General features: G+C 34.5%; 1 protein-coding gene and 1 long non-coding RNA gene across 8 annotated transcripts; both read left to right on the forward strand.

Annotated features, from left to right (window-relative positions):
- The first annotated feature begins 1,640 nt into the window (after window positions 1-1,640).
- Window positions 1,641-17,605, forward strand: LOC120338863 (uncharacterized). The gene is made up of 12 exons (XM_039406839.2): window positions 1,641-1,817; window positions 2,226-2,291; window positions 2,534-2,638; window positions 3,226-4,275; window positions 5,305-5,421; window positions 6,354-6,425; window positions 7,687-7,900; window positions 8,723-8,834; window positions 9,833-10,531; window positions 11,197-11,283; window positions 12,831-12,981; window positions 13,665-17,605. The coding sequence occupies exons 1-12, from the start codon at window positions 1,721-1,723 to the stop codon at window positions 14,261-14,263; spliced, it is 3,369 nt and encodes a 1,122-aa protein (XP_039262773.2). The 5' UTR covers window positions 1,641-1,720; the 3' UTR covers window positions 14,264-17,605.
- A 1,893-nt stretch (window positions 17,606-19,498) lies between these two features.
- LOC144427322 (uncharacterized) lies at window positions 19,499-23,168 on the forward strand. 7 transcript variants are annotated; one of them, XR_013477880.1, is made up of 6 exons: window positions 19,499-19,998; window positions 20,506-20,575; window positions 20,912-20,969; window positions 21,397-21,526; window positions 22,161-22,212; window positions 22,793-23,168. It is a non-coding gene; the product is annotated as an uncharacterized LOC144427322 (long non-coding RNA). The 7 variants fall into 7 exon arrangements; XR_013477881.1 differs by having other exon boundaries at window positions 21,400-21,526; XR_013477879.1 differs by lacking the exon at window positions 21,397-21,526 and having other exon boundaries at window positions 20,506-20,642; window positions 20,873-20,969.
- The last annotated feature ends 3,890 nt before the right edge of the window (window positions 23,169-27,058 follow it).

A 27,058-nucleotide genomic window follows, 5' to 3' on the forward strand; every position in this document is an offset into this window, starting at 1 on the left:
AATTTTTCCCGCGCATTGCCGTACTCGTTCATATATTTTTGGGCTAATGTTCACGGATCACGTCCACTTGCAGTCGATATACAGGCACATTGTTCTCATTGAACAAATTAAATTGAATACACTGATTTTTAAAGTTGCTGAACGTTTGTGATTGTGAAGTCGCGAGTATATGTAGTCTTTGATTTCATGAAAATTGAGGTTGCAAAAAAAGTTTGGAAAACACAGTGCTATCAAACTCCTCCATTATGAAGTTAACCGCCGTTATGAGGTCATAGACTCAACGAACAATCCAGCCTTTCAGAGTTCAAATGAACAGAGGACTTCCCACCGAATTTGGTTGTTACACAAATATCGGTTGAAAAATCATAAAATTGATGGACATGCCGTCAATACTTTGTATTTTGCAATTTGCTTATAATATATTAAATATTGAAATATATTTGGCGGACCGGCAGCAAAGATGTGGCGGACCGGCACCGGTCGGCGGGCCAACGGTTGAGAACCACTGCTCTAATCCAGCCGATTCACAAACAATCTTCGGTGCCTAATTTAAAATTTAAAATCACGAATATAATTTTTCCAAAACATGGGTTTGAATGGCCGGGGAGTGGGGACCCGTTAACAAACTGTCAGCAATGAATTAGAAATAGTAAATTACTCCATGTTCGTCAACTCAGTCCGCTTGCGTCAAATATTACATTTCTGAATATCTATTTATATGTGACTTCGAGATTTTAACTAAAACAATAGCTTTCTTTTTTTTTTATCTGTGATACATAACACACTAATATAATATACTAGCCTGCAGATATCCCTGTCGGCGCATCATATAAGATATTATATGTATGTACCTCAACTGAAATTTTGGCAACTTTCCTAAAATTCTATCTTGAGCGTAATGGTACAAGAAATGACCCCAACGCTCAAGATAGAATTTTAGGAAAGTTGCCAAAATTTCAGTTGAGGTACACGAGACTTAAAATAGCGGTACCATGAATATACATGAAAAACACACCGAAATACACTTCAATCCGACTTCAAGCTTTAAGCTAATTGAACATTATGATATTACATCACATGTTGGTGACACACACGCAAGAGCAGTGTAAATAAAAAATGATAAATACGGACACATATTCAAAATAAATTGTATTATATTAGCCCGGGCATTTTAGGTCTTATTATTTTTTCTCATTTTTATTTTTAAAGTTTTTAAGATGATTAGAGACAAAGTGTATTTTTATGTGAAAAAGCTTCGATATTTGTCTCATTGTCTGTAGCTATAGCATCCCATGCATGAGTGGCAGAAATCAGGCATATGGCCACGCCCCCATATTGGAAGGAGTCATATTTTTCACGGAGGACAGAACAGTGATGCAACACAAACTGAAATAGCAATAAGCTAGAATTATTTATTAGGTTTTTGTGATATTAAATTATGCTTCTATCAAGAGATAGGTATCATGGAATATGGATGGCTCAATGGAGAAATATACATATCTGGGTGACAAGAGGCGAATGTGCTACTATCTAGGTGGCGATACGGAGTACCTGCCAATCAAAACAACACCGGTTGTGGGAACGCCAAATTCATTGTTGGGGGTGTGCTTTTGATTTTTGTGAATTGTGCATAATATATTTTATGATCTTACAGGAAAATAGTATTATTGCCTCAATTATAATGTAATCTTAAATCATACTTTGCATCAGTGGTTGCAGAATGGCAGCCTTCGAAGACAGGACTGGTCCTGAGCTTGACCAATTCGTTGGTAACAAATGGACAGATTGGTTGGCGGCTGTTCAATCATCTGATCAGAGTAAGTTACATATTTTATTATTGTTTTGTATTGATTAGCTGCAAGTCTGCTTTGATTCCTGCATTATAAGCTTAAACAATTTTTTAACTAGATGTCTTCAAAGTTTTAAATTCATGGAATTCAAGACTTCCTCAATCCTTCTTAATTGATTTAATTAAAAAATGTTGTTAAATGAGATATTAAAAATAAAAATATATTGTGTTCGTGTATACATCTATTGAATTTGTTTCATTTTGAGCAATTAATTTTGACTTATTTTGTTTATATTAAATTTGTAATTGTTTATATTTTTGTCATTCCCAATTTGTTGATTCAGAATTGCGTAGAATAAATTGCTTTCATTTTATAAATAATATGTATTTATCCACTTCTGTTTGTAATTAATAGATTCTCATTGTATTACTTTAGAGCCTCAACCAACTGTTGAAAGCACTTCTAAACGTGATATTGAAGTAGCACGATTGAGCCGACCAGGTTTGTTGATGTTCAATTACTCGTTTTATTGCTAAGCATATCTATTGTCAATGTTTTGTTTTACGCAAATGTTTTTTTCATCATTGGTGTATGTATAATTGCTGTTTCTAACTTTGACGCCTATGTTATCGGGACTTAAATTTACAATGTTCCATTATCCACTAATCAAATGATCTAATTTTCCCTTACCCATGTTGTGATAATACTTATATTTTCTCATATAAAAATTATTTTTATTTCAGATATGGGATTGTTTGGATATCGTCCCGGAACTGACAGATTTTATTTAATTGTTTGTGAACACTGTGGACAACTTGTCAAACCGCAGTCTATGAATACACATTATGGTTTGTATTATTTATGATATATTGAGCAGTCAAAGAGTTAGATCCATTAGAAATTTTATTGGACTCAGGATAGCGGAATGCTATATACAGATAAAGTTTATGAATCTTGTGTAGTTCAGACCCATGAACTTGGCTAATAGAAGAATTCATGAACCTACATAGTGCAAGAACGTCTGCTGAACTTGATCAGTTTAGTCTTACAGAGAATCACTATTGTCACAGGCCTAGCCCTGTTTTCCCTGTGGGTTGAAGAAATTAGTCTCCTAGTCCTAGTTAGTAACATGATAATTAATGAAAATAGCCGTATTCTTCGCGAATATTATATACTGAATACCTGAATACTTTCGAAATGATAATTTGTATATGGTTAAACCAGATATGTTGAAGGAATTATTGAAAATTGTCTCCGCTAATTACTCTATTATTTGCCCTGTCTGTGCTGTTGACAAATTATAAATTCCAAGGAATCAAGTCTTTTATCCAGATTATAGGCTTTATCAAGTATAATTCTAGTCATTTTACAAATGTAGTATCTCCAACATCAGACCTTACTTTTTCCTCTCAATTTTTTTATTTTTTTTTCACAGAGAGAAAACACAAAAACAAAGTAATCAGTAAGAAATCTTTAAGTAATCGTGTCAAGCCTATGCAAGGGCAGAGTAGGTATGGTATTGACAAGTCAAATCATAGACTTATATCTCCTCCACATAATATGTCGAAGCAATCCAATCGCAGTAGTACGAATCAAAAGAACTTGTTGCGTCATTCGAATGCTTCTGATATGTTGGCTGATATTTCAAAATTGGAAGCGCTTCCAGAAAAAGTTTCAACATCAAGTGAGAAACAGAAACGATCTGTTGAACCTGCAAATAAAAACCATCGTTCTGAAAATATTTCATCAAAATCAGTTACTTCTCAGCAAAGTTCCAAAGTGCGTGTCGCAACATTTCATGAAAAATCATCTGTGACTCAGTTACCAAGGCAACATCATGTTTCTTGTAGTGTGAAAGCAGGAAATAAAATTGGCGGTACGATACAACTCAGCGAACTTCCCGAACCTCAAGTTGTCAATAAAACTAGTGGTCCGCATCATGTATCCGAAGGAAAACATAGGCATCGTAGGACTAGCGGTAGTGCAAAACTATCCGATAATGAAATTATCTATGGTGGTAGTGTGGACCGAAAAAGGACTGAAAAATCAGTTTCAGACTCCCATAGCAAATCAAAACGAAGTTATGATGTCCATCCACATCATCATCATCACCATACTAATCAGAATAGACAAGATAGTATTTCTGATAACGTTGTTTTATCACCAGATAGTGTTAGGTTAAAGTCACCCATTAATGAACAAAAATTGCCAAGAGTGGTGCTTGAGAAAACGTCGGTACCAATGTTAACCGGGTCCGTGGGTTCTGTCCGGGTAGGAACTTCGCATAAACGGACTCGACCACCTAGTGGTAATTCTGAATCTTCTTCCACCTCACCACCGAGAGCGAAAGTGCAGGCTTTGCATACTCCTGTGAGAGAGAAAGATTTACCTACAATCCAGAAAATAACTCAGGGTATTGCAAAACCAACGACACTTCCTTCAAAAACAAAGAAAAAAGAGAAGGCCAGAATTTTACCTCTGAAAGGTATTGTATATACAATTAACCTGATTGATTTTAAATGTTCATCAAAAAGTATCTGTCTTTTCATCTATGAGATAAGTAACTGCAGTATACTACACCAGGGGTGTGCAAAATGCAGCCCGCGGGCCAAATGTGGCCCTCAAGAAAAAATTGTGCGGCCTGCCGAGAAGTGCCAATTTTGAATGATGTGCGGACAGCAACGCATGTAACAAAATCAAAAACCACTATTTTTGTGCCTGCGACCACTAGATAGTCTTCGTTAATAAAGGTGCGGCCAGCGGTTTCCCCCAGTTATTTGTATCTGGCCCTATTGTATTAAAGGTTGCACACCCCTGTACTATATACTATTGCAGTGCGGCACACTTTGAATTACATATTACAAGGTTTTGGGTTCAAGCCCTTGATAGTTTATTGTTCTGCTCATGTCTACAACGTCATTCACACCCGAGGTATTTTCCAAATCAAAAGATTTTGGTCATTTCAAAATCAGTAACTTTGTGGTAGAACCTACTTCAAATTGGAGGAGAGAATTTCCCCTAAAAAGTTATACAAATAAACACCTTAATGAAACGGAGCCTTAAAAAAAATATGCACAACAGCAAAAAATAGCATTCTCGTTCATTCATATTTTCCAGCCTGACAGATTCATGGTATTCCTTGTGTACCAAATTAATGATAGAGCAGTATTATGTGTCTTGTTGAAAAATACGCCTCACATTTTTTAATCAGTTCATTCCACATTATTAAGACTGTAATATTCACAGAATTGGTAAATTATATAATATTTTCATTATACAACAAGAAATACCAATTTGTACATATATTGTGAAATGTGGTTGAGCTCATTTATATAGCTCTTGTATTAATATTTATCTGATAAAATCTCATTACATGGATTAAATATCATTCTATCAAATTATTTCCTGCTTGAATGAACAATTTTATGTAACAATTTACATGTAAAATCCTGGAAAATTTTTTTTTTTAATTACATAATTACCTTTTTTATACTAATTATTTCATGGTTTTTAGCTCGTGAATATGATCCGAATGTACATTGTGGTGTATGGGTGAAAGAAGAAAGTTCTCATTGCACAAGATCTCTCACATGCAAAGTTCATCCACGAAGTGCCAAACGAGCTGTTACAGGTATGCATATAAACTTTTCGTTTATAGGAAATGGTATATTTTTGTTGTTGTTTTTTGTAAGAAAAAACTTACAAAAACGTGGTGGTATAGTGGTTGAAGCATTAGACTTAACTAGGATGACATCACAGGTTGAAATCTTGGGTTCGAATCCCATGCCCACCACCTCTCCAAGAGGGTAATAAGTTGAGTAGGCACTATCTATTCGGAAAGACTTCGGTTCTTCCAAACTAAACTGGCAGGAACTGCTTGTGCAGAGCCGTGTTCAGAGCACCGTTTAAAAAAAATCTGCTGAAAGCAATGGGATGTGCAATCACTCACAAGTAAAGGAGATTTATCTCTGAGGGAAGTTACTATGTTTTTCTATGTTTACAATGTAGAAAGCAATCTCATGAACTGTAGTACGCAAATTCAACTTACAACTGCTTTTAGCTAATCATAAAACAGTTAATTAGCATTGCCATAATATTTTAGGAAGGTAATTATATTTAGAAGTCTAAGTGTAATGTTTACGATAATTCTAAATAAGATATTTTAACATATCAAATTATAGTTTCTATGTTATCATTCCTACTTGAGTTTAACTAGTAGGATTTCTGCCTTTTAAAGCTCAGGAGCTCCCTAGCGTCTTCTACAGGCTTCTAATTGCCTAAATGTAGGATATATTACATTTGATATAGGAATTTTTAAATATCCATATAACTAGAGACGTTGCTCAAATATATTAGACCTTTTCCGTACACCATCAGTGTTATCAATAATTCTGTTTCTCTGGTCTAGATGAAAAACAGCAAAATTTGGGGTAAAAAAAAATACCCTAAGGATATTTGAAAAATATTATAGAAATACTTTTCTTGCTACGATTTTCTCTGTCAGATCTTCATTTGTTTCAAGGTTTATAACCTTATTTCTTCATTTTTTTGTCTCTTATACAGGTCGAAGCAAGCAATTTGATGAGCTAAATCAGGAACATAGGAGAGAAAAACAAAGGTCAAAAGAGAAAGCATGTAAGTTACCGTATTGTACACAATTTCATCATCTTCAGATATTTTTATTATTGCCACCTCTCACAGATGTCCAGGGTGTTATAAAGTTTTGTATTAGATTAGATAAATGAACTTTGATGTGCTTCAATGGGCATATAAAGGTGTATTAAATAAAGTAAAAAAATTAAATTTACACTGATTAAAATAAAACAATAACTCAATAACGCTTAATGAAGTTTCAAATTGTAGGACTTTATGAAATATGACTTTATGAACACCCTGTATATCACTGTATAATGTGTGATAGTTACAAGAAAGTTTTTTTTTTATGGAAATTTAAATTTTAGCTGAAAAACTATTAAATATACTGTATACTTTTCAATTTTTTTATGTAAAATAGAGGTATGTTCCCCGTTCCATGTTTTCACAAATGATTCAATTGTTATAATGAATTAGTTTATTATTGATTAGGCCTTTTTCAATCCATAACCAGTTAACCATGAAATCATTAGGTCAGGATGATTTTATTACAATCAAATTATTGTGACCATTATATGTTTATGAAATATCAAATGGCAATTAAATAAACTATCTAAATGTATTTTTAGCAAACTTGCCACTAAGTATTTTGCTAAATACTTTTTAAACATTTTTTGCATCTCTCTATATGCTATTACAATACTTATTTTTTTGATCATTTGCCAAATTCCGAAGATGACAATTTTTTTCAGTTTTCCTAAAAATAAATGTGCCAAATTTTACCAACCTATATCCATCTTTGTCAGACTTCTGTCAAAATTTTAAATTCAAGTTTCATTTCAACAGTCACTTTTGTTGGTTTCTTGATTACATTTGCTATTCATAAATCTCAAGGCTACCATTTGGTCAAGTTTGGTCAAAATTTTCATCCTCAACACCTCTCTTAACGGCTTTAAACAAGCAGCCATCAGTATGTTAAGACATACTATGCATTTGTAATTATGGGAACTCAAGTTTTTTACCTCTGAAGTGATAGATATAAACTTTGAACTCAAGATATTTATTTATCTAATTCGTTAGGTCAGCAGCATAGTTGAATCCAATGCCTCAACCATTAGCAATTGCGATCACCTAATTGATATGATCTTGTCCTAATGATAGTTCCATAGGATTTTGTGTATCAACTTTTTTTGATCAATTTCTGTTTTGAATTGTAAGGTCTCATATCAAATAACAAAAAATTCTTCAAAGTCTCACTTTCTATTAATCAATACCAATTTGTAAATATACTTTCTTTGTTTAGTATTGTCATCTCAACCTGCCAACGTAAACCCACCCATGCCTATATCTTCTACTGCAACAGTTGAATTCACCATACCTTCACCCAATACCAAGCCAATAATTGTGTCTTCTCCTTCTTCGACTACGAGTGTAACTATGACAACACCAATATCGCAACCTGCTGTGTCAGCTACTTCAACATCGAAGACCAAAACTTCTATGAGCTTGTTTCCTAAGTAAGTATGCTAATAGGATATGGCGTTCATATTTATATTAAAGAGAGGAAAATGACAAGACGCCCTCATCATATTATGAGAAATTACCGAGTTGCCATTTGACCAATCTAGGTTGGGTATGGAATCATTAAGTTGCTCTGGCCACTGACATGTAGGCTACAGAACTTTTTGTATATTGAATGACTGAGGTATATAGTGTGTAGCAAGCTGATATTATGTCTGTGTTTCTAACACTTGCACAACTTACTGATCATTGAGTCTAGCACAGGGGTGTGCAACCTTTATTACAGGAAGGCCAGAAGAAAATAACTGGGTGAAACCGCGAGCCGCAACTCAACATAGGCTCTCTAGTAGTTTCAGGCACAAAAATTTTGGTTATTAATCTTGCAACATGCGTTCTTGGAACAAACTAGCAGTTAAGGCATTGTGAAGTTATATGCATAAATAACAAATTGGACCAAGCTATCGGCTTCCCAGCACAAAGGGATTAGAATTACTCGCACTTGCCAAATTAAATAAAAAACGTGTATCGTGGGCTGCATATCATTCAAAATTGTCACTTCTTCACGGACCGCACAATTTTTCTATGAGACCCACACTTGGCCGTGGGCCGCAGGTTCACACCCCTGGTCTAGCACTATTATAGATTCCATGTTGCTCTGTTATGGTTTTTTAATTTTTTTAATTGAGATCATGATTGGTATTGGTATAAATGGATGCTACATTTAAGTCCTAAGTAAAACTTCCTCATTCTTGACAATATGTCTTACTTCGTTTTTCAACCAAGTTGTTATTTTGATATCATGTTGATTTGTTTATCAGGATATACTCACCTTGGCACATATATTGTTGGGATAATGATGAAGCAATTGAAGAACCATCAATTTCTACCAGTTCATGTTCATATTTATCACAACATCCTCTACCAATAACGGTGAATGTTTAAGAATTTTTTTAGATATCATAATTACTCATAGATGTCGAGTCGAAGTTTCGCATGTTTTAATGGATTCGTGTTTTTAAACTTTGGAAGTTTCTGAATTATCCAGAAGTCTGATTTGGAATTGCAGACTTTTATTGGTTATAAAATAAGTCAAAATACTCCAAAATAACAAAATACTCAAATAACAAAAATTAAAAAAAGTTCATTGAGCTTTAGCATAGGATTTACATATTTATCCCGGGGATAGAAAAGCCGATAAGGCAGCTTGATCATATGGCGAACCTCGGCCTCTTGGTTACCCGTCCATGTCGTTTATGGGTTTAGTTAGCCAGTTATTTGATGGAAAAAGCCGTAATCAACCAATGATTGCGTGAACGACCCTACTGGGGCGAGGAGTCCAGCAATCTTCTCGCACATAATTAACCCCCACAGTATTCGAACCTGCGAACCCACTCGGGGTAATCAGAGTGTGGTGGCAAGTGTATTCTTAACGCCTAGCACGATGCGCCACACCACGTTCTTCAGAGGTGGCACACATATATGCTGAAGTTTTTGCTATTAAAATTTATTTTCTTGGAACTGCCCATGGGTTCGAAACCATTTAGAACCAGAAGCCATGAATTGGAAACAAAAATTTTCCAACGTTGTTACTGCAGTTGTAGTTGATTGTAAATTGTCTCCGATTCCACAACGCTGTTTCGTGGCATATACTGGATATCTTATTGTCTTCACAATCTTGACTGGTGTTGGCTTGTATATAGCGAAGGCCATGGATAAGTGTCATGTAAAAAAATTCTTCTGGAAAGCTCTCACTTTTTGTATTTTTACTCTGGTGTCCTTAAGGCCATGGTTTTTTCTTAAGTTTGTGGCATGTCATTAATTTTTGGCTAGTTTAGCATTATGACAATTACTTTATCTTCTCATCATTATATTTTGCACTCTTCCCATAGCTATTTTGTGATAAGTGAATGATTTCTATTTTAAAACAGATGCCTTGTCATCCAGCAAGGAGGCTAGGAACATGTCAAGTGTCTTATAGCAGAAAGTTGGAACGACAACTTGAATCTTTTTCATCAAACGTGCAAAAGTTCGTAGGCAAGACGCAAAAGCCACCGAAGCCATTTTCATTTACACCTATCGGCGGGGCAACTTCTACTGTCGGCAATGAAAATTTTCAACCAACAAACTTTTTAAAACCTAATTTTTTAACCACCTCAACAACAAGTTTGAGCAATTTGCACCAAACCAACAGTTTATTCAGTCAAGCGAGTAATCAAAACAATATGACTTTATTAAATCCTGTTGAGTTATCAGGGATTCAAAACTTAGAATTGTTTCAAACGACTCCAACTCCTGTACAAAAACCGAGGACTAAAATAAATCGAAAGCTTTCTAATCTTGCTCCACCTAGTGTAGACCACTCTGAAGCCAATTTGAGGAATAATAATAAATCTGAGCAAACGTCAAATTTGATAAGAAGAAGGATGAGTAGTAATAGCGATTCTGGTCGAACTGTTATTAATGCGGAAGTTGTGTCTTCTTCTCCTCACTTTGTTCTCAGCGATCATTCGAACAATTCAATGCCAATTGAGTCACCAAATGTTATGCAAATGATTTCCAATCCATCTTCTGTCGGAACCTGTAACACTGTCTCTATCAGCCGAAATGAAAAGCATAATCATAACTTGGTGAGTTTTTCTTTAAGATAATTTTCTTAAGCATTGGATATGAAGTATTGGGTAACCTCTGCTTTGCCAAGAATTCTGAAACTAAACAGAATTTCCAGTAAACGCCGATTCACATGTTCATAGGTGTCCAAATCTTATTTTCTAGTTGAAAATTTTTTCATTCAGATCAGAGGTGTGCAACCTTTAATACAGAAAGGTCAATTACAAATAACTGGGTGAATCCGCCGGTTGCACCTTTATTTAAGATAGGCTTTCTAGTATTTGCGGGTCCAAAAACTGGTTATTAGTCTTATGATATGCAATGTTTGCTTCGCACAAGCCTAGGAAACGAATTTAAATTACTTGCATGGAGTAGATTAAACTACGGGTGAATTAAAATTCGTTTGCTGCACACTATTCAAATTGGCATATCTTCACGGGCCACACAATTTTTTCCCCGAGGGCCGCATTTGGCCCACGGGCTGCATGTTGCACACCCCTGATTTAAAGGATCATATATCTCATACTGAACCTATTATAATAATGAATGAGTTTTTTACCTGGTCAAGTCATCAACTCTCCTCTAGAATGCATGTAAGTGTCTCAAGTTTCTTTACAATTTGAAAATTTTATTATATCAAATTTTACACTCTTATACAATAATTAAGTTTTTTTTTATTCTACAGTCTCGTCCACTGAAAGCAAAATCCAAAAGTGCAATAACAAAATATGGTACGGTTGCACAGAATCATTTGGAACCGTTGCTTGCAGAGGTATGTGCCATTGGTAGTCTGACACTGTACAAATGTGTATTCAATATGGATTTCGTAAATGTTCAGTTATTAGGATAACAATACTCTGAATAAAAAATGGCTAGAACAGTGTTTCTCAATTGGTATGAAGACCTTTTCTTTTCTAGTCAAACTTTCCCCCATGTTACTATATCGGAAACTCCAAATTTGCTTAAAATTACAATATGACTTTAATCAGTGCAGTGGGCCTGTGCTTTCTATTAGACTCAACTATTTTGGCATCGCAGGCTAAAGATTTTGCTTTCAAACTGCATGTCCAGCATTTCACTTAAACATACCCTCCAGTTTATTAAATTTAGGTAAGCTATAGTCAAACTGGGAAGACTTCGGTCTTTCGAAATCATAGCGGGTCCTGAAAGCCAATGTTTCGCTATCTAGATCAGTGTTACTTAAACTTTTTGCTGCGTCCTCTTTTTATAAATTGTCAAATCTCGCGCCCACCTCAAAAATATTACAAATAAGAGATAGTTAGGTGAAAGTATGTTTTATTCAAAAAACATGTTTAAAATATGTGGATGGAACGTACCGGCAAATAAGGAAATAAATGAAAAGTTTTAAAATTTAAATATCCAAAATAAGACGGGCAAGATAAAATCTAACTAATATTTATATTTTCAATTAGCTTTATGCCCCCTCGAAACATAGTCTTCCCCACCCCCTTGTGGGGTGCGCTCCACCGCTTGAAAACCACTGGTCTAGATTGTTGTTCAAAGCGAATTAATGAAACAAAGAAAAAATAAATTGCCTCCGGAGTATTACTTAACTCATTGCTATCACAAGTGGTGGGTCATATAAACTTGCCCGATTATGACTTTATTTAAATGCATGAATATGTGGGATTCTTAACTGTTTCACTATTCCACATTAAACAGGACTGATAGGTAACTGGTTGGCTCGTCATATCCCATACCAGACATGGACTGGTAACCGGATGCCATGGTTAGGGTTTGGCATTTTCGAATACCTGATGATATCAGAATATTTTTTTTCGAATAGAATCTTGAATACTTAAAAGAAATTCAATTGTATATGATCTTATTTGAATGGTTTCTCCAGGCACAAAAAATTACTGAAAACATGGAATCCGTGACTCGGTCACATACACAGTGACCGCTCACATACAATAAGAAACATGTTTCATCAATAACTCGCAAGAAAGATTCATATGTCAGAATTTCATTGTAAAAATGAGGAATTCATCCCGACCTTTGGCGGCCGATAAAAAAACAAGATGGCGCCAATTCGATCTGAATAATTTACAATTCAATTTGATTCCAATATTCGATTTAAAATGCCCAGCACTGGCCAGGGTCACCATATGATTAAGCCGTCTCATCATCAATCCTCTCCCCCTCCTGGTTACTACAGTCCTAGTTACTTTCCTCATATGAAAATTTTATTATAAGTATTTCTGATTATGTTTATTACTGTTTGTGTATTCAACTACATTCTGTCATTTCGTTATTTGACGTGATCATTATTTAATAATCAATTTATCTTTTTTGTAGCACATCGATAGCAGTCCAGTTACGGTACAGTTGCCAAACGGTATCAATTCAATTGCTAGTAATGTATTATTGAAGACCGGATCTCACAGTGTAACACTGTCTGGTAATATAGGAGCTCTCACTGTTACAGGGGAAGATCAGAATTTTACAGGTACTAGTATGTATTATATCAGTAAGATGATGCATTTGCAAATTTTTAAAAGGTACCCTACATTAATTGGTCACGATGGCCTAACGATTAAAGTGTCAGACTTAACTGTGCTGGTATTGCAGGTTACAAGACTCGGGTTCAAATCCCATGCCCACCACTTCATTCAGGGTGTAATGAATTAGCTAGGCAATGTTGAACCGGAAAATTTCCAGCTCTTCGCATATCAATTGTGCTTGTGCTGGGCCTTGTTTGGGGCAGGCATGAATAGGCATCATATAAAAAATCAAATACATTTGAGTAGTATTTTTGGTTGCCTCGTTTAGGTTACTGTTATCTAGATTTGAAATTTTAAAAAAATTTTCATCCCAGTACAGTGCCCTAAATTTTCAACTACTATTCAAGGTCCAAGAAATTTTAAATAAATTGAAATTTGAGTTTTGATCATTTTGGTTATTAAATTTTTTTTTTTAAGAATAAGATGTCTGAATCTTCTGTCTTTAGACTGGACAGGAAGTTCAAAGTTCAATTACTTTGACATCCAGGAACCTTAAAAATACCACTCCAACTTCAATATCAACAAAACACCTGTTTTGTGATTTCTGAGCCTATATTGTAGCTCTTTAGCTTAATATATATTCCATGTACACTTCAATACATCTTTCAATTTATCTTTTTACTCTCAGGTAATCAGATCTCACAACATTTGAAGAATATGAATAGTAATAACAACTTTGTGATGTCTAATGACGCATCTACATTAAATATTGCCACAGCGAAGTCAAAACATTTTGCACCCTCACAACAGCAACAACAACAACAACATCATGAGCAAAGCGCAGGTTCATTGTCGAATCGTTTATCGAGCGGTCAAACGGAAAATTTCATTTTACAAAATGATGACATTTTTACACTCAATCAGCCTAATGTTGAAAACAATTTAAACACTGTATCTCTAGATCAGTTCCCGATTCAGAATTCATTTACAGCTCCAGCTAATACAGAACAATTACAACAAGTTACTAATGATAATGAAACAAGTGCTGAAATTTTAAGGCTGCTCTGTGCGCCGTCAGATGACATCATACAAACAAAATTTGACAATCACAGCCTGCAATTGACAAATGTGTCACAAATTCATCCATCTATTCTAGAGCAAATGTTCGCAAATCAAAATGCGACGAAACACAATCGACGATCCCTTGATACGACACAAGGATGTAGCAGTTCAACATCTAATAATAGGACTACAAATGATTTAGGACAGAATTTTATAACACAGTGAAATACGCAGCAAGAGTATAGCAAATATGAATTCATTTTTACCCTGCTTCAAGTTCCTTATGAAATCTAACCTCAGCTTGCCCCATCACAAGCACAGTTATTTCGGTAATGAGTGAAGTTGTCTCAAAGATAGATGTAGATTATATAAAATGACCTGCAACCTGTACAGTGGATTTCTGTCTCTCTTTACCATAAAAATAACTGTGCAATCTGCATTGGGTGGCCCTATGCAATTGGTGGCAAATATTGCGCAATTGACACGAGAGCGTTCTGCAAATATTCATATTCAATCATGGCTTGCTCAGGAGTGAAATAAGAATTGATCATGTATTTTGTTGAGCCCACTAAACTAAAATGATAATTTTAACATCGGTTTCGGTGGAAATTGATCTAACCTAGCCACAAAGTTATAAATATAGCCTACATTATGATTCGATATTCTGGATTTGATTCGAGTATCGAAGAATTGAGTTTATTTCGAATTGCACATCCCCGATTCTAACTTGAATGTATCTTTCGCTCTCAGAAATAGAGTATGCTTGCTTGCCACCACTTGGGCTCATATTACTGATAATGTTAATGTGAAATTTAGCCTGAAACGAATTCTGAAAGTTTATGTAATGAGTTTCCTATTATTTCTGTTGGTTTTGTTATATTGTTTTGTCAAGCTTTCTCGAATTTAGCATTGTCCCGTTCATGACCAGATAATTTTACGATAAATTTTACCGCTTGTGTTGTAGAATAGTTTGTAGCCTGCTAATATAATATGCAATAGATATGTTTTGTGAATTGCATCGTCCAGTAGATTATGTAACAAAGTTTGCACAGCTTCATTTTCTAGTTGAAAATTTAAATCTCATCAACTTTTTAAGTTTACGCATTTGATGGCTGTGGAGATCTATTTAATGTAGGCGCATGTTTTTTTTTGTAACGATCTAGCTATTATTGCTGTCTCATTTATTTCTATTGTTATACCTGAATCTTATTTGTGCGCTATTCTTATTTTGCCAGCGAAATTTGCCTTTTCATCTTAATTCTCTTATTTTCTCACCAATTTTTATTCTATTTTCTTACTGTGTGTGGATGTTACTGTGTCTGCAAGTGTTGCTATGGAATGTTGTTGTCAAGTTGAACTTTGCTAAATCAAAGGATTCAAAATTATTTATCATTAATTGCTTTATGAATGCTGACAATTAACAATCTTGAATTGTTTTTCATATAATGGAGCACATTTACAATTTCAACTTGTATGAAGTTGATAGACTTTTGATCCTATGTTTACTTTATATGATGAAACATTACTATTACACCATCCCAAGGGGTAAATTTTCATCAAATTTAGGACTTTAGATCTCAGCACTAAGACATCTTATAAATTGTGCAATAGGTCTTCATATTTTGAAAGCTCTAACGTTAGAAATAATAATTCAAGTTCTTTGAGTTTCTATGACTCTTCTGATCTATTGAAGATAGTCATATAAAAAGCCGATCTAGAAATAATAAGATTTACATCTTCTAATTCTGAACATACACTTTAAAATAATATACCAGGAAATGTGATAACATTTTTTTAGTTCAGCTCAATATGAATAGTTTTTTTGACAACTTCAATTGTTTTCATTATTCTGAAACCAGTAATGGCTTTGTAATGTTCTAATTCTCATTAATTGTGCAGATAGTTTAATTTTCCAGTATAAATTAATTACAGTTAATTTTGAGTGACATCAGTTTTTAGCTACTCTTTAATTCAAATTATTCTGGTTATAGTTGTACCTTACAGGTAAAAAATATAAATCCAATTTATTGCTTTTTTAACATCCATTCTCCATCTGAAAATTATAATTTATGTTTTCCAATACAATAAATACTGTTTAAGCAGGGTTTATAGATGCAAATAGGAATAGGGTATAATGGCTGTTTTCTCGATCCTCAAAAGATAAGTTTCAGTAAATTTAAATCTTATTTGAACTTGTTGACCTTGCTTCAGATCCTTATTATTGTGGTTGAATGTCTTTGCTGTTGTTTGAACTTTTATATTCTGTAAGATGGTTTGAATATTTATCTCTGTCATCCAATGAATTGACGTCAGAAAATTGTTTCAGTTGTCTTTGTTTATTTCATTGATACTTCGTTACTTGAATGAAATACCCATTTGAAATATAGAAGAATGTCTTTATGCAGTATTATCAAAGTTATCAATTAAATTGTAGTTGTTTAAATGATAATGTAGTGACTTGCAATTTTGTTCCAATCTTGATTTATAACGGGATGATTATGTATGATACCGGGATGATGATTGTATGATTGGTGGTTTTGGTGCAGTGAAATACTAAATAGTTGAATTCTGATCTGCTGGACTGATAATAATTGGATAAATTTGATGATTTATGTCAAAAAATTGATTGAAATTTTAGATAAATTTTGAAAGAGATTGAGGAGTTTTCGTAATTTGATAATGTTCTGTATGTTTGTCTTTTCCCCCTTTATTGTACAGGGTGTTGCGAAAGTCTTTTTACAATGTCAAAATTTTGAGAACTGACTTCATGACAATTTTGAAATTGAAACGGGGCATTGTGTTAATATGAAGTATAAGGATTGCTGCAGCATATTACTAGAAATGTTTTCAATCTTTTGTGATTTCTAAAGGAAAGTCATAGCTCATTCTTGCTGTATTTGCTAAAGTCATTGTGTTTAGCAGATGCATATTATATTTTGAGTTTACATTCACTGTTTAACATTTCCTGATTTGAATATGTTGAAGTCATAATAAGGTACTTATTGCCATATTAAAAATTGCCTTGTATACCATACCACCAAAGAAATGTCTCTTTTGATTGTATGTGCTTTTTATGTTGGATATAATACCAGGTCACCATTACGTTCATTAAAAGGTAATGTGATATCCTGCAGCCGTTAGCATTTTTGATTATATACATGTGTGCATTAGGCTTGCTTTATTTATGGAAAATCGTTGTATGTTTGTTTTGCTTATTCATACATTTAACAATTCTTTGTCGATACATGCCTGCTTTGCTTAGCCGTTGTTGAATTGAGCATGAAAAGTACTGCTTGCTTGGATACTTATTTTTTCAATTAATAATATGAATTATGTTCCCATATTTTTAGATACTTTTACATCACTTATATTAATATGCTTAAAACTCTTTTTAGCTACGATGCCGTGCATATTATCGTCGATGATATTTTTTTTGTCTTTATTTTTTTTGTTCTCTTTTTTTTTTCTAATTTAAGAACCACACCGTTTTGTACTTGTATTTTCACATATCGCCCGGTATAGCAAAGTATTTTTATTGTGAATTTGCGGTGTAAATAAATTAATTTATACGCATTGTTTTGTGTCTAGTTGAGGGGCTATTGTTATAAAATAGTATCATCGCCTGGGCTATATATACAACCAGCGATGGATAGGCCTACTTGTCATCGGAGGTCAACGAATAATTGGTACCGCCTTATGTGAATATCATCAGTTCTGGGTTCTCCCTAGTTAATAGAAAAATAGAGATTTACTGATATAGGAATTTGGTTTGCGGTGGTACTTGAGATTTGGCAATCGAGACTGAATACTCAACTTCAAGTCGTCATAGGTTCTGGAAAAACTGGTGTAGTCCGGATACCGATACCGAAGCTGTTTCGACTTTATTTAGGATATTCGTCAGTATTTATGCTCATGATAGAATGGAAAATTCGGCAGCGCCCGGGTGTTGAATCGTGGCAGATATTACCCGCTGTGAGCGTAGAAACCATACCCACCTAAAATTTCTATTCCGAATTATATTTATTCAAATATCTTGAAACGTTGCTAATATTAGGCTTTGGTGCAAACTAGCAATTAGTGTTAATTTTGCATCACTTAATTGGAAATGATTTTGTAATGAATCAGTTACAACAATCGTAAATAAGTACATTTTCCCGATATTAACACAAGTTTAGTAGCACTGTTGTTGGATACTTTCTAGTGCTGTTGTTGGATATTTTCTACTCATCTGCCGCCTAATTATTGATCTCACGGGTATTAGATGTGCAGTTTTCTGAATACTGTACATTTATCGATATCATATTGTCAAAAATAAACAAACAGTTCAATACAGGTTGACGGAATCCAAGTAACACTACACGCATGTCGTATTGTTGAAAATCACCCTCTATCTTCATTTCGCTTATTTTGCCTAAATCAGTGGTCATTGATAATAATAGTTTGGTGCCCCGAGGGCATGATGTTGTAACACCGTCGAACTCAGAGCAATACGTAACGAGTTTTATAAAAAAAATTTTAATTTTAATGTTAGAGTGGAATTAGAAACGATTTCATGTTTTTGAAGGCCAACTACTAACCAAGTCCCAACGACGATTACAGTACATATTGCAATACATGTGCTTTAGATATGGTGGCATTTTGTATATAGTATATATATATAACTTTCAACAGATGGGATGAGGTAGAGGCGTGTGTCGATCGAAAGAGATCGTACAAATGATAAATTTTCTTTTGGTATAACATGGCCAGAAGAAAGCACTATATGTTATGTTCTGTTCAGAATATCCACCGGTCCAGAAAAAATGCTGGAAATAATCGGGGTTTCGGTATCCCTCGCCTAATCAATATTGGGGACAGTGATAAACGAACCTAGTAAATATTAGGTGATTAGTAATTAGGTTGTAGGGAATATTAGTATTTTAAAAAACTGATGATTCAGATAGATCTAAACTGGTCAAAAAACTTCTCCCAATTCGGAAAAATCACTTATCCTACAGATCGCTGTAAATAATTACACGCTCATACTAATTAGGCCAAAACTCACAAAGTATAACTCATTTAACACGTCGAACTTCTATAAGTTGTTCGCAATTGTAGCAGTGGGAAACTCCATGTTTAGTCGAGACTGGGTTTATAACGAAACACAAATAGACTAACAACAAATACATAGTTGTCTTCATAAAGTTTCCATGAAATGTGGTTTAATCAGACAATCTTCTCAGTCACATCCCAAATAAATCTACGTTCTTTATTTCCACTAGTAAACAACAATCATTGGTCACTGATTAGAGTGAGATAGAGATTACTGTATCTTTGTTTCTTTACTGAAAATGACAACTCCCTCCCCTTGTGTTTCCCTTTGCTACTGTCTTTTTTCTCTCTCTTTTGACCTTAAAAAAATATTTTGCGCGCGTGCCACATTTCGGTTCAGGGCGTGGTAGTGTGAGGTCGTTCCTGCGCTGGTCTGGGCCAGGTATATTCACAGTTTTAAGGCAGGGAAGGTCTAGATATAATTAAGTCAACTAATTATTCCCATTCTTCATGCATATATAAGCTAGAACTTGAATTGTATAAATAATAATCTATTTTGATACAATTGGGTAACGCATTTTTTCAGTCATACTCAGAATTTTGAGTGGTATATGATGAATATAGATTTCAGCATTGAGTTTTTGTTTCTTCTCTTATATACCATTCGAGTGTATTTATTTACGTGTTTTGCAACGTTTTTCTTTATGGATCAAGTCTTGTTTTCTGATTATATTTTTTGTCAGTTGTAAACCGCGTCAACGTGCTGTTTATAATTTTCCTACTTTGCACAAGAACTTTGCATCATCGCTAAAAAGTAAGCCATAACTATTATTTTCAAATTACAGGCTTAAAAGTGAAGAAAAATCTACCGATATATGATATTGGCATGATTGATGGTGGAGTGGCGACTGATTGATGTAGGTAGAAAGGTAACTGATCTAAAGTAGTTATCATTTTTTTCATAACTTGATTATAAGTAAAAGCCTTTTAATTTTTAATCTAATTACAGGTAGGGCTGGGCATTTTCGAATACCTGATGATTTCAGAATCGAATCGAATATTTTTTTCGAATCGAATCGAATCTCGAATACTTGGGAGATATATAATTGTATGTAACTGTCTTCTTGTATTTGGTCCTCCAGACACATAAATTACTAGAAACGTAAAATATATCACTCAGACAGATTGCTGAGCGTTCACACACAATAAAAAATACGTTTTCATCAATAACTCACCACAGAAATGAGTCATATGTCAGAATTGCGTTGAAAAATATGACTTCCATAAAAAAAAATTTAGAAATTTACCTCGACAATTGGCGGAAAGGAAAAAAACAAGATGGCGGCGATTCGAAATTTCGCTTTGAACCGATTCGAATAATTTACTATTCGATTCGATTCGAATATTCGATTCGAAATGCCCAGCACTAATTACAGGACTTTGCGAAGAAGGAAGATATTGTTACTGCTGGCGGTCGAGTGACGATTGGTCGATGTAAATGGAAAGGTAGGTAGTTGGTCTAAAAATGTTACAAAATCTAAGGTTTTTATCACAACTTGATTATAGAGCGAAGGTTTGCTGGTATCATTGGGCCTCCTTCGATTGTCGTGTAGTATAGCCACACCCCCGTAAATTATTATCACCACATTAATTCAGCTTTCCGCACCCTAAATCAGAATAGTAAAAAAAACCAGCTGCGGAAAGCTGAATTAATGTCCGCAGCTGAATTAATGTGCTGATAATAATTTACGGGGGTGTGGCTATACTACACGACAATCGAAGGAGGCCCAATGATACCAGCAGGTTTTATAATTTCCAATTCAATTACAGGTCTTTGTGAAGGTAGAAGATATTGTTACTGCTGATGACCGAGTGGCAATTGATCGATGTAAATGGACAGGTGGGTCTGCTTCATTTTTTATGAACAATATTTTACTCAGAGGGAAAGGCGTATACGTAAAACATAATTTCTTAATTTGTTGGTTCGTGTTGTTTGTACAGTGTAAACATTCGAATATTGAAAGCGCTTCACTGACAACAAAATTTTACAACAAAAATTGCGCTTTTCCACGAGTTTTCCTCTTTTTATTTCAACGATTGTGATCATAATTTGTTCTACACTACATAAACACACGTATGATACCTAATAAGTTCTGATTTTGGGGTTATGCTAATGTAGTTGTGTACATCTCTTAACTTTTTACATCACAATATTGTTGCGTATTACAATTGTAAAGGTTGGAGAATAATGCTATACTGCTATAATCTTTATGCTAATGACCTAAAACTTAAACCACAATATTCTTACACCAAATGCTTTTATGTAGCAGGCATACAAATGCAAAATGAGATTTTGAAGAAACAAGATAGCAATGCTCAATGTGGAGACGGAGCCGGAACGAAATATTTCACCCGTATATTCTCCAAAAATCATTTCTTGGTCTCGGGATAGCTGTAGTTTCGATGTATCTATTCCCCTGAGTGTTGGGTCGTGCCGAACTGACATTAACTACTAAAGCTGAACATTTTTGAATACTTGCTAATTTCATCACTCAGTCAGTTGGCACCGAGTTGTCAATCATGTTTTATCAATAACTCAACTAGTCACTGGAAAGAAAATAGTCGTCTGTCAATCACTAATAATGCGTGTTGGGTCGTTCTACACAGTGCCCCAGAAGTATGTGCACCAAGATGGCGCACAACTGATAACCCTAACCTGGTACACATACTATGTTCAGGTTGTGCGCCATCTTGGTGCACATACTTCGGGAGCACCTATTAAATACTAAAGCCGGGAATACCTGATTAATTGAATCTTGATTACTAAGAAGATATTTAAATTTCATATTTAAACATGATTGTATGAAGTCTTCAAGGCATACAAGTTACTGAAAACATAGAATCCATTACTCAGTCAGTTCGTGAAGTCGTCACTCGCAATAAGAATCATGCTTCATCAATAACTCACTGGGAAGAAAACAGCGTGCCCGTCCCTCATAACAGCGCACTTCGTCAAATAGCCACTGATATGTGAATAGCTGTTGTCCTTGTGAAAAAAATCTGCATTTTTAAACTTTAACTTATCATTCAGATTCTGCCGGGAACGGCTAATCAAGGCGAACTCAATTACAAGTATGGATAAAGTAAGTAATTATTCCATTTCTTTTTATAAAGGCGTGAAATATAGTAAAAAAATTATTCAACCAATTACTTTATCGATATCTTTAATATCCAATTTTAGCTTCAGTTTAGAATTTTAGTAGCTATTGGGTGGGTATAAGGGGCAGCCTGGGCAGCAGTCCCTGTCTATGGCTATCTCCATTACATCCCTTTAAGGCAGGGGTCGGCAGTCTACGACCCGCGGGCCAGATCCGGATTTTTCGATAGATGTATGCTTGATTTTTATTATAAAAAGTATCATCCGTTCGGTTTGCAACCCTAATTTTGGCCCACGAGCGACAAAAGGTTGCCAACCACCGCTTTAAGGTTATAGAATCAATTTGCGGAGAAATTTCGAATGCTGTAACATTTCGCTGTTATCGAATCCCAAGTGATGCTTTTTAAATTCAAACCCAGGCATATGGGTGTTTTACTCGTAATTTTAATTAAAGATTATGGAATTGGGGGAGCAATTTTAGTCCAGAGGTTATATTTTAATTAAAATCATGGCGGTTTGTGAAATATTTCTTCCAACGCTGTTAAACTAGTTTTTATATACTTCAGGTGCGTACTGGACGGAAGTAAAATATGATTAATGGCAGTTTTATCTTGATATGGAGTGTTTTAGAATAGTACCAATCGTATTTTCCATTTTATTTTAATCAGTTCTGTATCCGGGTTTTAGAAGAAGTCGGGGCTTGCTTAGCCCCCCAGATCGTGGGTCATAATAGGTATTGAATATTGATTGGTTCGGGACACAGAGATTTCTTGATGATGGCTGCCATCAAATAGCTATCATCAGCTCGTAGACTGCTATCATAGATATAAGCGCAAGATTTATTCGAATACGGTATCTTGTAAGTTAGTAAGGTTCCTGTACTTCGTCACAAATTCCGTCGTTCTGTGCCTAGAATCTTTGCATTTTTTGTTATTTTAACAAGTTTTATTTCTTTTTGTTAATTAATGGATATTAATAAATAAATATAACCGATGAGAAAATATTTCCATGCTTGCTCGGAGTCTGGGCTTGGTTTGTCAGGTTTCGAATAGTTGTTCGGGATAAACTAGCATGCGTATGACGTCACTAGGTTATGACGTCACCCTAACGAGCAGCGGTATTTTGGGGCAGGCCGGCGCTGGATCCGTGCCGAAACGACGCGATTTATTTTTATGTATGGCCGACCATTGGCCGTAGATGAATCGAGTATAATTTCTGAAATATATCCATAATCATGCCTGGTCGGAATATAAATTATCTCCATTTTCCAAGGTCTGAACCTTCATTTTCGTTTATTTTGGGATTTCTATCTTATAAGTCGAAGCTTCCTTCATACTTCATATATCTGCGTAATCCAATCAATGACGACACGAAATCGATACGGGACAGTAAGTTCGCGGGATTCAAACTTTGGTCACCCTGAACGTAAGGTATACTAAAGGTATATCAACCGCCTTTACCAACTAGGCCAAGGAGGAACGTGAGGGCAAAGATCTAGGTTCTAATATTTATCATTCATCATAAATGACTTTAAAAATAATTTTTTTTTCACAAGTTCTTTGAGATGATACGTAAATATTAGACCTTAGACCTTTGTTTCTAAGTTCTTAATTGTCCTAGTTAGTAAAGGCGCTGGGTAAACCATAAATTTGTTCACGGTGACTAAAGTTTGAGTTTGAGCAAGTTATTTTTGAGAGGGGGGGGGGGGGATATCTTCTCCACTGTGATAAATATGGAAAGACAGATATATATATCTACACTTACTTCAACAAACTCTCGATTCGTGAGATTCGCTTTCGCTTTCGCTTATTCTCGTAATCAGGACATAACCTGCATGATAATATACAAGTTAAGAAAATATCGAATCCGAAATATTCCAGCCCAATTAAAAACGCCTTTATGATTTCAGCAAAAGTGAAATGACCTCCGCCAATGTTATTTTTCATTCATTTTTATTTCATTTACGTTAACCTGCCTATGCAGGTACAAATAGAATGTTTCGGCTTGGAATAATGATAGCAATTAATTTCAGTGTGAATTGAATTCAATTTATGAAACATGCCACTTGCAAAGAGTAAGAGTAATTTTGGAGCAGTGTTCCAACCTTTATCGTTAAGACTCCCCTTCGCCTATTTGATGGACTTGATGAATCATGAGCACTCAACTTTTGTACAATTTAAGTGTGTTATAATTATCCAATATAGTAATCTTAATAATAAAGAAATACAAAATATTAGTAGCTGTATTTCACCAAATACTGAGCAAAATTCTCCTCGTTTCGGAACGTTAAGGGAAATAAATTTAAAAGAGTCTATGATAAAAAGTTAACCTATACCTAATGCTTGAGACACGCCGGAAAGCCGTACCTTGCTTCACATGTTTTTCACTTACATTGGATACTTTTAAGCACTGATTGACAATTTCTGTAGCAAAATAAAACCGCTGTAGAAAACACTGTACGTTTAAAATTTTCGAAGGTAATTTCCATTTTCTTTAACAGCTTCTATTAAATACATTAAGGACTAATCGCACACTACGATTTCGGTAACACAAACATCGGATTCTGATTATGCCCGTTAAGTATTATTAAAAAAAATGAATTTTGAAGTTTGTTTTGAAAATAAATCATGATTCGAATTGCAAAAAAATATAATTACTTACATACTTTCTTATATTTGAGACGTATCGGAAAGTCACTCGTCTTGCTTCCCAAATGAACACGTTTCCTTTTCTCGTTTGAAGAAATTCAATCACCGATTTCAAATTTCTGAAATATAAACAAAAAGAAGATATATAATAAAGAAATGAACATGAACAAAAAAACAACAACATGATAGCATAACGATTAGGCTTGCACGTAATTAAACGTAAATTAAAGTTTAAGTAAAAGAAGTTAGAGTTCCGGTATTCGCAGCCGTTTTTCTCTCTCTTGTTAGGCAGATGGGGAAGGCATAACGCGTAATTTACTAACCTGTTATCAACTTAACTAGGATGGCCAATGTACATATTAACCGTAGATATAAGGAATAGAATTGTGTTGAGACCGATGGACGTCAACACACTTGGTTTTAACTTCTTTGGGCGAAATGACTAAAGAATGTAAGAGATCAACTTATAGAACATGGTCTATTTGTAAATGCCGTGATAATTAATGTCGCGCTTATCAATCAGCAATATAAAGACGGAAGAGAAATTACGTAATGAACCAACGCAACTTAGTCTTTTCTGCATCGGTAAAGCGATTGAGACGGCAAAGAAACAACATTACGACGGGATTTCTCGTGTTTATTCTGCGCGAGATCCATTTTCTATTACAAAATCTTGATGTTCTGTTACCGATTTTATCGTTATATATCTGTCCGGACTTGGCATTGCTCAATATGTTTTTCACAATGCTTCGCAATATGTCGGCCAAATATGATTACCTGTCTTTACCAAATGCGGCAACTTATTTTGATTTATCGTCGACTCGAATACCACCGGCACTCGACCAAACTTGTGTCAATCTTGGCAAATAGGATTGTCGACTTGAGTTAGAAAAATAAATTAATATTTTCATGAGTGCAAAATAAATGTCACAAAATGCATTGTTTTGCGATATAACTTTTTATTTTCGGAGAAGGCATGTCATATAAGTACGGTATTATAAATAATGCGCAAATAATTAATATTTGATCTAAATTTATCGCAAATAATGTTATAACTTTTAGGCCGCGAAATGATTTAATGTAAAATGAAGCATGGAATTCGGAATATCGTCAATAAGTCGGCAACAATAATTATTATAAAATGCTAACTAATACAAGAAATAACAAGTCTTCGTCGCGAGGCAAGCGAAAGTATAATCAAACGAGAGAATACGCTTGTAGTTGATTAATAAATTAGCAACCCGGAATTTTTATTCAATACGAAAGTCGTATTAATACGTTAATACGATTTAAAAAAAGTAAACTATCGTTTCTTAAATATATTACCAGTGTTGGTAATGATAAAATTGATCGCATAAAATTTGGTGATAAATTGGGTAAAAAAAATCAAAGCTAATACAAAAGATAAAATCAGAAAAAAATTATTTTGAATTCACTCCTTGATATTTGTCTTTAACATCTGTCGTCGGCGTGTAGTACTGCCGGGAATATGAAAACCAAACTTCGATGTCCCATTCGGAATAGAAGTGGATTAAATTGGTTGTTATGATAGGTTTAAATGTGTGAAAAAAATATCGCAATTACGGGGTCATTACGTAATCGATTTGGCCGTAATTACGGAATTGATTTTTGTCAATTACGTGCAAGCCTAAGGCAAAGTCCGGTTGTTTTCCACAGATGAATCATAAACTGCTGCTTTTATGGCTCGAAAAACACTAGCATCCGTTTCACTGAGTTTGAAAGTTTGTTTCAACCATTTTTCTGCTACGTCAGAAGTAGATCAGTTTCTTGATCAGTTTCTAGATATAGGTAGATGCAAATGGTATTAAATCAAATAATGATAAGTTGTCATAGAGCATATGGCTTGAAATTTTCATACAAAGAGCAGTGGTTTTCAACATGGTTGACCGCATTTCGTCAGCCCTATTAATTTTGACACCCCCAATATGGCTTATGTACTACCACCCCTGTAGTGGAAATTGGCAGGATTCAGCCATATAAAAATCTCCGAAACTAATAGCTTTATGACGTAATAAAGTAAGTACAGAATTTCAATATAAAAGAAAATTGGAAAAAGACAAGTAATGTAGAAGTTCAACTCGCTGATTGTAAGGTTTTGGAAAATGGTTATTATTCAAAATTTGTTATCAACTGAAGAGCGACGAAAAACTTGCCTATCTTGGC

The sequence above is a fragment of the Styela clava genome, chromosome 9, assembly GCF_964204865.1.
Source record: "Styela clava chromosome 9, kaStyClav1.hap1.2, whole genome shotgun sequence".
NCBI lineage: Eukaryota > Metazoa > Chordata > Ascidiacea > Stolidobranchia > Styelidae > Styela > Styela clava.

What these genes read in the sequence shown, in the direction of transcription:
- LOC120338863 (XM_039406839.2), top strand. Translation starts at nt 1,721, where the DNA reads ATGGCAGCCTTCGAAGACAGGACTGGTCCTGAGCTTGACCAATTCGTT. An exon ending in AAGGTCAAAAGAGAAAGCAT is followed by an intron (nt 6,426 to 7,686) that starts GTAAGTTACCGT and finishes TTCTTTGTTTAG; the next exon opens with TATTGTCATCTCAACCTGCC. An exon ending in GGAAGATCAGAATTTTACAG is followed by an intron (nt 12,982 to 13,664) that starts GTACTAGTATGT and finishes TTTTACTCTCAG; the next exon opens with GTAATCAGATCTCACAACAT.